Below are 13,040 nucleotides of genomic sequence, written 5' to 3'. Positions count from 1 at the left end.
CCTAATTGAATGGTCACAGCACAGAGATTTAAATCACAGTGTCACAGGGCAGAGATTTTTATGGAGAAACCAAGGTGGCTTTCTTCCACATAGCCCATCTGAATTAGATACATGGTAGTGTCCATTAATCAGAGTCCCCCGCACCACAACTCTTTCAAGTTACAGTGAGCCACTACACTGCACACATTTCAACTTCCTCTTCACCACCACAGCTGAGCTGCATGTTTCTTTCCCATTTCCAATGATTCCTGTTTCTTCACCAGTCTTAAATGTCTGGCAAACAACACTTAATGGGGCCCCAAACAATTCACCCAGAATCTCTCTGTCGCCCTCTCTCTCAGTCTGTCACACATGATTAGTGTGGCCGCATTCACCAGACCATGTTGCCCTGCACTTTATCTGCATATAATTTTTTGGAGAATCCCATGACTCGTGACAAGGACACACAGTTCCAATTATGAGTGGAGGGCTAATTAGCACATGGATCTTTTGTGGGGGTATCTACAATGAGACTGTAAGAGTTATTTAGTTAGAATTTAGTTAGTATTTAGAAAGTTTATAGTAAACAGAGATCCAGTCTAAACAACAGAAAATTATTTACACAATGAAAAAAAAATCAACAGTTTAGTGGAATGGGTGACTTCATGATACTGCTGCAATGCAAGAAACTTAGTCCAAATACTTTCCAAGAATTTTCCAGTTCATGAAATGCTGTTGACTCTTCTGGGCCCCATTCCAATAAACTATAAGGTAAATCATGAACCTTTTTCTTTTTTGGACTAAGCATAGTTTGTACTATATATAAGTAGGTACCAAAGTGCTGCTTTAAAGTGTGTTTCTAGAGTGCCTGTGCTAAAACTTGCAGCAGTTTGGGGGAAAAAGGTAAAATACATCAATTCTGGATTAACTAAGTGCATGGCTAAGCTACTGTATGCAAATTACTACAGGTATATTTCTTTCAAGGTCAGTGTTTTCAAATTTGGTCCTCGTATCCATGTGCTCAGGAAAAGTAGGGTCTGACAGTAAGGAGGAGAGGAAGGGCCTTCAGGGGGAAGAAGCTGGGGGGAGGCAGAGAGCAAGAGGGCTACCCAACACCCCAGATTTATTTTCCTTGCTGTAGCAGTGTGAAGAGGAACAAATCAAAGCAAACCTCCAATAATTAGATAATACATTTATAAAATTTGCCTGTATAGAATCTAATTATTGGGAGGTCATCTTATGTTCAAGTAAATACAGTGAGTCTCCATAAATGTTTAGTTTTTGGGTAACATTTTTATACTAAGTAAATTTATAAACAGTTAATAAAAAGGTTAAGAAATAACAGAGTTTAATTAGTAATTGACATGAAACATAGTACAGAGACAAGTAATATTCACTGGGGTTATAAAAACATCAGTAGAGGGCAATATGAACTGTTATAACTGGCATTACAAACAACTTGCTGATCTGTTAGACTATTACAATTGATTACCCAGTCATTAAAACATCTATTAATCATTTATTCAACCCTTAAGGAGCTATTTATAAATATCTCTATTAACATAATGAACAAAAAGCAGATCTCAGCATATAGAGAGAGATGGATCTTAAGTCAGGCCCATGTATGAAATGTTGAACTGTTAGGCCCTGTTATTCATTACATCTGTAAAGATGATACTCTCAGAAATATTCTTAAGGTAAAAAACAGTTTTAAAGTGTTAGAATAGAAGGCTTCAGCATTACTTCTAAAAGACCTTCTTTGCTAGAGTTTTTAATGCTTTAATCAATGCTTCTAGTTTTAGTTGGAGATATGAAAACAGCAATGGAAACCCATCAGATTCCATGACGTCTGTAAGGGGGAAACACCCTCTTCACCCTCCTTTGGCCTCATGGAAGCCTTTAATTATGTGCGCTGCCTAATCCTCTCTCACTCTCAGCACTGTCTACTTTTCATACTTCATTCCTTTTTTTTCCCCTACCAACTCCTACTGTGCCTCCATCTTCTCCCTCCTACAGAAATCCTGTCTGAAATTTCACTTCCTCAAGGACTTCCATTGCTTCTATCACCAGGCTGCACTTGGGAATTAACAGGTTCTGGTCTCATACCTGCTCATTAAAAGAAGTTTTGAAAAAACAATGTCTTCCCAAGAGCAGTATTCCCTTATTACTTGTGCTCCATATACAGGATTTCCTCTCCCTCTACTCCTTCGGCCTCATTCTGTGCCTCTTTCATTTGGTGGTATAATTAAAATAGTAACCATCAGTGTACAGATCTTAGGGGCAAGGATTTAAAGGCATAGGAAAGGCAGGTCTCCCTTCTTTGGTGAAAGCAGACAAAGAACTCTTCACCTCTGCTCATATTTGGGAATGCCCTGCTCCTCCAGAGATCTATTTTCTTTTTGGCCATTGAAGTGGTATTTCATAAGAAGAAAGAGTAACCTGAAATGGAAACAGCAGGAGGAGCTGAGATTTGGTTTAAAAGCTGGAGATCTGAGGCTTTTCTAATAGCAGACAGAACATCAGCTCTGCAACCCCACACAAGGGGGAGAATAGTAGGGTTGTGAGAAGCTCTGGTTGCTGATTCGATTCAGAGGAGGGAATCGCTGAATTGGAGGAGGGAATCGTTGAATCGGTCAAATCTCTGAATCCAAATCGAATCAGAAGACCTATTAATCTCTCTGAATCAATTCAGAGAGATTCAGAGAGATTCGATGATTCATTCATAGGCATGGCTTTATGTTTTTTCTATGCACCTCAAGGTGCATGGCTCCTGAAAGCTGAGAGGGTAGGGTGGATGGACTATCCCACAAGAGTGTCGGAGGGTCCCCCACATGCTCGGTGGTGGACCTGGAAGTGAACCAGAAGTGCTTCTGGTCCTCTTCTGGGTCTGTCACCGAGCATGCAGGGAACCTCCCCCCTCCCCCGCTCCTGTGGGATGCTCCATTTGCCCCACCATCTCAGCATTCATGAGCCACATCTAGTACCTTGAGGTACGTAGAAAAAACATAGAAATCTGTGTCTATGGTCAAATCTCTGACTCTCCAAATCAGAATCAAATCTTCAGATTTAGTTTCAGCCAAATCAAAATTGGGACAGTGATCCAAATCAGCAAATCAAATCGCTGTCTCCCGAATCAGGCCGAATCCAAATCAAATACTGCCGGCTTTACACAGTCCTAGCGAATAGTTCCTAGGCAGTGCTTTCTCCACTTTTGCTCGTATACAAAAAGATTGCCCTCCTCTTTCTTCCACCACAATACAAATGAGGGTGGATGAGGAAGATGCTATTTCTGGCTCCCTCCAAAGAAAGAGTGGAAGGAGGCCTTATCCAATACCATTAGCTCTTCTGACCCTCGGAAGATCTCAGACACCCAAGGCCAGATTACAGTCTAATAGGTACTGTCTGTAAGATGCTTTGAGACCTTTAGGGGTAGCACAGAAAAATTGAAAAGCATGATCTATTTAAGTTGCTTTTACTACATGTCAACCATTAAATATTAGCTTTATTATCAATGAACAGACTAGTAAAAAAGGTCATAATAGTTTGACCTAAGTTGTAAAGTGACAATAGCTTGCCAGTGGAAGCTTTGAAGAACAGATTTAAAAATATCTGTCAAGAACAGTTTCATTAAAAGTTATCCCTACCTTGGGGCAGTGGATGAACTAGATGACCTCTTGAGGTCTCTTCCAATTTTATTTTCTATGAAGCTCTGACTTGGAATGCTTGACTTGATTTTTCAGATGGCAGCTGGTCATCATTTTCTTACATTAGGACCTTTTAAGGTATCTTAATATTGACCCTCAGTGTAAGTAGTCAGTTTAAAAACTTTAGATCTTTTAATTTTAACAAACAACGTAGTGGAATTTACCAATCAATGTTGATGTCAAACAGGCAAGAAACATTTGCCTGTTTTTGCCATTGGAAAAAATATAAACAGGAATGACTGTAATTTATTAAACTAATCCATTGCTTAAACAAGCTATATTTCAGCTCTTGTAATTAACCAATGAAAATTAATTTTTTTTTAAATGAAAATAATTTAAAAAAAATAACACACACACACACAAAGATTAAAATAGGCAAGATAATTGAAAATGCATGATTTTAAATTGCACTGATATGTAAGTCTGGGGTTTTTTTCTTGCTAATAGCATAGTTGAGGCAGAAATATAATTATTACTCATTACAAATCATATTTTCAATTATAAATATATCTGTTCGCATTTCAATTCTTGTTCATAAATATTAAAAGCATAATAAAAAGAATTGTTACACAAGTTCACTTTTTCACATGCCATGTATAGACAGAATGTAGTCATCCAGTTACAGATAATGTATTTCCATAATTACTGGTACATGTAATACTATACATATCATTACCATTTAGAGACTGCATTATACTAAGGTTGTAGCTACGTTTCTGTAGGTTTTTAAAAGTAGTTTAAATGTTCATAGATGAATTTGCCTTCCCTTTAAACAAACAAATGAACTATTAATAGCAGCTAGTCCCAAGTTTAATCAGAGCAGATGTGAACCCTTGTTCAAATAGCTTTGCAGTTCTCACCTGAAAAAATCTTTTCCTCTAGCTAAGTTGACTCAGTATCATTACACAGACTTTTGCAGCTGGCACATCCCATAAGGTCACGTATACTCTTTTGGAATAGGCCCTGTGTGGGAGGGGAACAACTCTGGAACGAACACTCATGCTCCTCCATCACAGTGTGCTGACGAATAGGCTTTTGTTAGCATCTGCAACCTTGGAAGCCACAATACAGGTTTTTCAGTAGTAATGAATACAAAAAGTAAAAGATGTTTCCACTAAGTTAAAAATATTTTTCATTTGCTTTGGGATACACTGCTCTTAAATTATTTTAAATGGCCTGTATAAAACACACTCAAAACATTGTGAAACAAGTCAACATACTAGGAATGCAACTGCTTCTGGAGTAATCAGACAGTTATCATCCAAGCCAGCAACATAAGGTACTAAAGAATGGTAAAATATTTGAGCAAGAGCAGCATGAGAAACCCCACTTCTTGTTAAAAGTAGGACCAGCAGGCATGGCACAGCTTTAGCAACTCATGTAACAAACTCAAATGCAGTAAACTAGACACAAATCCAATTTCTCTCATTGCAGACAAATCGAATTCATCCCCTCTCCGCCCCCAGGCTGGATTCAGACCACAAGGCTCCTTGCAGGCTGGATCTAGGCCCAGCAATAGCAAGGTAGAAGGCATTGTGTCAGCGCAGCCATTGGTTGCCTCCTGCTGCCAAAGGCCATCCCCACTGGAGCACTGGAGCCCTGAATTCTGTGACAGTCACCGCCCCTGAATTCTCATGCCTTTGTAACCTTGACCATAAAATGCATTGCAGTAGTCTGGGTGGGGCTGCCCTTGAAGACCATCCAGAAGCTGGATATGGTGCAGAGCACTGCAACCCACTTTCTTACAGGGGTGGGTCATGAGAAGCACATAACTAGTGCTCCAGAGGGGCTTTATTTTGTTACTGAATTGACTTCATGAGATTGAGTGCTGTAACTTGGCAACCAGAAAATACAGCCTCAGGTCTGCAAGGTCCTGTACACTCTACTTCTTAAAAGTTGTAAAGGGTGCTCAATCCATCACAGGGTCAAGTCCTAAGGCCTGTACCTTGGAAATCAATTTAAAAAGTGAATTCAGTGAATATACCTTTTACAACCCTATTCACTACATAAAATTATGAGTGCATATATTTTTGCAGGATTAAAGCCTAAACAATCTTTAATATAGAAGAAAAGCAAAACCTTCCATTAAATTTTTCATGGAAAACATTATCTATTGCTAAACACAGTATTTGATATAATAATGGCACACTGTATTCATGTAAATTAATGGCTATAAATCTCCAGTGCCCATTACAGAACATTAAATATAATCACTATTCCAATGCTAATTCAGTTTAGAAGCTAGTGACACTGGAATCGCTGCTTTAAACAAAGATGAGTCAGATTTGAGCTGATGTCTCTACACCTAAGGTAGGAAACTTGCTATGTATGCTACTATACCCAAATACCTGGATCATTAAAATCATTTCTATGTCAATAGGCAAAGTGAATGTTTTTTTCAGATGACAAAAAGTGTACTTCATCATATAAAAATTAAGAAATGCTACAAAGAATAACCCCTCTTCCTCAAGTATTGGTCCAAGTCACTGATTTTATAGTAACATCAGTCGCGGTATCTCTCATTTACAAAAACAGACAATAATCATTTCATGTTACAAATGCAGAACCTTATTGACTATAATACAATAACAGATACTCTATTTCAAGTCAAATCTCTTTTAGACTTATTTGTTTCTTATAAATTACATGTTCTTAGATCCATCTGTGAAAACTGGAAGGCTAATTATGATGGTACATAGTGTGATTCCACAGTTAAATGCTAAAATAGTTCTACATAAATACCATATGTTTGTCTTAGAAAAATGTAGAAAGATTAATTAGGAGTTCAAGCCCAAGACTCTGGAAAGCAATACTCTGAACACAATTAGATCATTACATTGTGTACTATACAAATTGAAGTTTTAATTAATAGCTGAAACACCAGTCAAGGGGGAAAAATATATGAAGTCTAAATTGCAGGCATCAGACTTTTCTTAGTGATGCTTTTTACTAAAGAAGGTTTTTCAGAAACTATGCACTAGTTAGTCACAACAACAACCATTTTAATTCATCACATTATTTTTGATATAGAAATTACCTGTGGAACATTTTAATCCTATTTGCTCCACCTAACTATTTTAAAATTGCTTCCCACCTTGACACTAAGGAAAGTAATTGAATAAACAAGCCACGATCAGAAAGCAGACTGATAAACCAGTTGAAAAGTTAATTTAGTATTACAGTGACCTGATGTGCTCTTCTAGTCTCCTAACTGACTCTGAATTCAGGGGTATGGCAGTTAGCCTTTCGTTTTTAGTATACTCCAGAACAAAACAGCGCCCTTCCATTCTCCTGGTGAAACCAATGGGTTATTATGGGCCTGATCTGAAGTTAATAAGGGTATTTCCACTGATTTCCAGTGTACCCTGGACCATGAACTATAACATTAATTTAATTTTACTTACCACATATTCAAATACAAGAGTCAATGTTTCCTTGGTGTGAATGATGTCATGAAGCAGCACAATGTTTGCATGTTTCAGTCCTTTCAAAAGAGAAGCTGCAAGACAAAATGTGCACGTTATAGAGGACAGGTTATTTTGAAACAAAATAAAATATTTTAAAGCAAAAGATTAAAATAAGTTCATTTTAAAAATTAACTGGATGGCCTCTGGTCACTGGCAGAATTTTTAATTTTTTTTTTATAATTTTGATGGTTATAATTGATTCATATTCTTTAGCATTTCTTTGCCTTTGTCGATTTTTATTGATGTTTATTGTTTGAAATTTTCGGGGCTACGCTCCTAGCCCAGGGCAGAAGGCACTTCCCTGCTCCCCACTGCCCCTTAGGGGGGGCAAGCCCATCTGGCAGGCACCAGCAGAGGGGCAGCCTGTCCCCTTGCTAACCATGGCCTCCTGCCCCTCTGGGCAGGACAGGGACAGCAGCTGTACCCTGGGGGCACCCCCACTAGAGTGGCCATTGGTCTTGCTTTATACCAGACCATCCTGTTTTAAAACACTGTTCCCTGTCCATTTCTGCACAAGGAATGGACAACAAAACGTCCTGTTTGTCAGTTTGTTGCTGGAAATGCATGTCAATCATTTGTCCTTGTGATTCTATTGGCTGTGCCTAGAGTAGTGCACAGCCAGGAGGACAGGGGTTCCGAGCCAGTCAGGGAAGGCGGGAGTGAGGCGGTGGCCCCACGCCTTACTGCTGATTGGCCACGGGGCTCAGTGGGTCCCCCTCTCCCACCCCTTGCTGCTGACTGGCTGAGGGAGGCAGCCCCTCACCAAGGGGCAGTCCTGTATTTTAAGGATGCGTCAGTGGCCACCCTAAGCCATGCGCACCCTGCCCTGAATGTACTGCCTCTCCCTAAGTTCCTAGAGCTCCTACCCAGCCCAGCTCCTACATGCTTGAGCCAGGGCATATAGTGGTGGTGCCAGTGCCCAGACACTGCTTTTGTGCTGCTCAGAGGAGTAGGAGGATGTGGTCAAAGAGCCAGGCTGCCCCTCCACTGATGCCTGCCAGGTGGGGCCAGCCCCCTACAAAGCTGCAAGCAGCTACTTCCTACCCCAGGCTGGATGTCCTCTCCCCATGTTCCCAGAGCTCAATGCCTGGCCTAGCCCCCATGTATTGTGGGGGGAAAAATCTCCCCTCCCCACATATGCGTCCATGCACCTGTGCATACGTGTGTGCATGTGCTCATGCATACACAGTACCCCCTGCCCTAGATTTCCCTACCCCCATCCCAGCTTGTTGTTTTTTTACATCTCTTTTCTATTTCTTTCAGTGATTACTGATGGATATAGTTTTCCTTCAGTTTGTGAATGACAGGTGAAATCTATGTTTATCGATAAAAATCAAATCCTGTCAAGCCTATTCTAAGCTAGCCGTCAATGGCCTACCCCTAGGGAATGCTAAAATAGCATCTACTTCCATCAGCTTCAATATTCAACACCTGTTAGGCCCTACCTACACTGTTTCCCTGCCACATCTGGGACAGCCACTGAGAAGCACACACAGGCTCCTAGTCAGTTCACATGAAATCCCAGAAATGAGTTAGTGCAGCTGCCTTAGAGTAGCCTTAAGCACACACCAAGAAGCACACTTGAGATGAGAAAGCCTAAAGGCATATCTGCACTTCTGGGAGTGCTGCTGGGAAACACACTTCCCCCATTCATCCCCAGTCAGAACACACCAGATGCCAGAAATAGGCAGTGGAATCCATTTAGAGCAGCCATAACCATGTGCCCACAGCCACTGCCCAGTCCCTGCATCTCAGATGCACATATCCACAGCCACACCTTTTATAATACTACATTTCTAGGATTAGGACAGGCTGAGCAGAAGCAAGTGGGAAGACAGTGCTTCTCTATGTTGGTCCAATAGAGGTGTGTAGATCACTCCTTAGGATCACGAGCTTCTCTCACAACATTGCGTTTCTCCAGTTTGTCAGTCATGCTCAATTCTGCTCAGAGGCCAGAAGCAGCAGTGAGTAAGAGCAGACTACAGATGCATCACTCAAAGAACATTTGCTAAGTGAATCAAACATTAACTGCTGGCCAATCCAACATGCATGTTCATTTTACAATCTAAGAACTTTTGGTCTCCAAAATTACATGTTCTTTTCATAGCAAATGTAGCAAAGTGGCTCTCTAGCCAAAGCTAAGTTTATATTCTGGGTATATCCCTTTTAATACCATCACATTTCCCTACTTCCACAAGTACACACACATGCATAGCTTTGATGGAATTAACTCTTAGGCTATTTACAGAGGCCCAAAAACCCAAGGCAAAATCAATTCAGACTTTGCAGGTTTTTCTAAGCTGTGTAAATTGAACCAATCAACTGAACTGATGTTCAGTGCTCGGGTGGCCAAGACAGGCAGAAGCCTACACTGGCAGAGGCCAGGAGCCTGGGGGCACTCCTAAGGCTGCTGAACTCAGCTCAGCTGTAGCTTAGGTCTGATTGTTGACTCTACCCTCCACTGCAAAGAGGTGGGGGCATGCGTCTAGCAGCCAATCTCTCCCCAGCCCCCACCTTTGGGGGGAATGCACCCCCAAACCAGCACTGCCCCCCACCAGCCAGGGTCGGTACAGGGTGGGGGAAAGCCCCCACTGCTGCAGCTGAAGCAGGACTGGGATTCTTCCAGCCCTGCCCCATCCTCAGCTGGATGGGATGGCGGATGGGAACACAACCCCCCCCACCATCACCCCAGCCTGGCACTGGAACCCTACCTGGGTCTGCCCCACACTCCTGCTGGAGCCAGGCTGGGATCACCCCAGCCCTGCCCTCTCCTCAGCTGAAGGCCTCTGAGGCAGGGGGTGGGAATGCACCCCCATGGTCCAGCACTGGAGTCCCATCTGGGGCCTCCCCAGCACAGGTGGCAAGCCCCCAACCATGGAGCTTTTCACCCCACTGTACTTGGAACAGGCTGGGATTGCCCTAGCTCAGTCCCTTCCTCAGACATAAGTCTCTGAGGGGAGAGCAGGGGCTGGGAACCAGGTGGGGGTCAGGTGCCAGTCCATTCCCACCACCCATCCCCATCTCAGAAGCCCCCACCTCCTCTGACTGACAAGAGGGCAGGGCTGGAGTGATCCCAACACAGCTCCAGCCCACATCAGGCAGACCCCAGGTGGGGGACTGGTGCCAGGCTGGGGGCCTGCATTCCCATCCCCTGCCCCCACATCAGAAACATCTGGCTGAGCAGGGAGAGGGCTGGGGTAATCCCAGCCTGGCTCCAGCTGTGGCAGGGCATTGGGCAGACCCTGGGTAGGGATCCGGTGACAGGCCATTTGGGTGCATTCCTACCCCCTGCCCTCCTCAGAGACCCACAGCTGAAAAGGGAGCACAGCTGGGGTGATCCCAACCTAGCTCTAGCTGCAGCAGGGCAAAAAGCTCCTCCCCACCAGTGAGTGCTTACACCTGTGCTGGGCAGACCATGGCTGGGAGGCCGGTACCAGGGGAGGGGGGTGCATTCCCCAGAGGCAGAGGGTTGGGGAGGGGTTGGACCTGAGCATTTCACAGCCTGGCTCACTGGGCTGCAGGCAGGGGGGGAGCAAAAAGCTAGGAGGATCTGGGGGGGGTCCATTCCTCTACCCAGCCCCCATCCCACTGAGCTGACAGGCAGAAAGCAGGCTGGGGAGCAGAGGCTTTATTTCCTCAGATCTGACAGCTTGGGGCAGGACCAGCCCTGCTCTGCAGGAGCATTCAGCACAGCCCAGGGCTGCAAAGCATCTTGGGATGCTGGCGGACTAAGTTAACTGCAGTCAGGAGGGGATGTGGGACAGAAGTTCAATAAATCAGTTTGACCTAAATCAATTAAGTCTGAAGCTACATCCATCCAGGTTTATCTTAAACCAGTTTTGGCCATTTTGAAAGTGGCTTTTGTGCATTAACTTCTGTCCTGTTACAGTTTTAAACCAATTTATGATCACTTAAATCAGTTTATGTGCAACTTCTGCCCTAGCCTTGATAACAGACAGTGACAATAGAGAAATATCTTCTTATTTTTTAAAAGAAATGTTAGTTCACATTTCTTAACACCAGGGTTCTGGAGAAAGGACAGACATTTATCTACTGAACTTACTTATGATTTCCCTCTCCCCCATTGCAATGTCTAATTTATGAACTGCAAGATTTTAGCAATATGTCCTCACAAGTCACATGTCATCACCAATATAATTCCATCATTGGTGTTTTGCCAGCTCATGTATACATCTGAAAAAGACTGTAAACCACAACAACAAAATGAACAATAAATATAATAATGTCAATAAATGACTTGTTTCAATGGTGATTTACCTGACCTCTTCTCCCTTGGCCCCTTTGTTCAGTAAAATAATGAAACATAAAATTGTGACCCCAACCTCTGCATGCAGGCTCTTCACTGCTGCACAATGAGGAGGTTCAGAAATACTTTCATAGTATACTTATTCTCCATGATCCTGGAAATGGTATTCCATGGGGCTGGGATCCACAGAGGAATAATATGAACTGTTTCAAATGAGTGCAAGAAAACACATCATCTTCCATATTTCCCCAAAAAAGATTGCCATAGCAAGGTTAAAAAAAAACACAGACAGATTTCACTGCCTTTTAGAACATCACTACCCTCATCCTATTTAACAGTGCTCTTGTAGCACAAGACATTGGAACTATACTACTAGAAAGCAGAAGGACACAGCAAGTTTACTGTCAGTCCCCCACACACAGATAATTGTGGTCTCTTACAAATACAGTAGAACTGACTATTCATAATCAGATGATTTGCAACTTGCTTAATTAGCAGCAGGTTGCAGACTCAAGGACAAGCCACACAGCTATTTAAATGTGGCTTTTAAATCCAAGGGTGCAACATGTCCAGCCAACTCAGCACCTCACCTGCAATCTGCAATTGTTTGATGCAGTTGTAAATATGCTGGGTATTTTCCACATCCACACCTACACAGGATCCAAAGCACCCAACCCTACAAACCATTCGGTTCTACCATATTACAAGACTTCTGGACCTTGAGGAATATCTCCGTGGCATATGGAACAAAGGGTGAAGCAACTTTTGGCCCCTAACAGAAGAGTCAGGGAGGAATGCTACAAAAAATCTTGGCTAATACTTCTACCTTTGCCCTCCCTTCCTCACAAAGTTTATCAAAGGGGTGGGAGGACATGCATACTGACAGCAGGAAAATTTAGTATCACTATTTCAGCTGTATTAAACATGCTATCAGAGAGGTCATGATCACCTATAGAAATTGCATGTTGGGCAATCTCCCAGGCAGTGAAGAACTACATTATTTATTTAGTTACTATTGTAGTAATAGTTTTAAAAAGCCTGACATTTCTTTATCACTCAAGACATTAGCTAACCCTCAGAAGTTTATTAGAATTTAATGGAGGATCACCAAAGATAACCACTAGTGCCTAGAAGGTGAATTTTCTAGCCTTTGGGGGTAAAGGCTAACTTCTAATGCTTCTCCAAAATAAGCCGAATGACCCTCTACAGACATCTTTCAGGTCTCCATCCCCAGACTGCCTTCCTGCCCCTTGACAACTTATAGTCAAGGAATCAACAAAGAGGTGGAACATACTAATAGGGAAGGTATTTGAAAAGAGGTGCTGTCACTGAACCCACAAGAGGTGAACTGGTAGTAAGAGCGGGAACAGAAATTTCCATTGTTAGTAACTTATAGCATTTAACAAGAAGCTAGAACAGAAGAGAGTAATTCTGATTAGGTAGAAGCAGCAAGGAGGACCACAGTATAATTTTCATAGCACAGTCAAATTATAACCTGAAGACTGTCCTGAGGTTCTATACACATAGTAGGTAAAAACCCACTACACATACAGAATATTTTTAAATTGACAGAAGTGAACAATCAAAAGGAATATTTTACTACAGAAAGCCATACAGATGTAA

General features: G+C 42.4%; 1 protein-coding gene across 1 annotated transcript in view; it reads right to left on the bottom strand.

Moving 5' to 3' along the window:
• The window catches only part of CDK14 (cyclin dependent kinase 14), an 869,337-nt gene that overhangs the window by 495,549 nt on the left and 360,748 nt on the right, over positions 1-13,040 (bottom strand). The window contains 1 exon segment of the mRNA XM_019508390.1: positions 7,088-7,182. Coding sequence (XP_019363935.1) covers positions 7,088-7,182 — 95 coding nt within the window.

The sequence above is a fragment of the Gavialis gangeticus genome, unplaced genomic scaffold, assembly GCF_001723915.1.
Source record: "Gavialis gangeticus isolate Ggan-Ray unplaced genomic scaffold, GavGan_comp1, whole genome shotgun sequence".
NCBI classification, from domain to species: Eukaryota; Metazoa; Chordata; order Crocodylia; family Gavialidae; genus Gavialis; species Gavialis gangeticus.
Note: the sequence above shows the minus strand (reverse complement) of the source record. Positions and strands in the feature narration are given on the sequence as shown.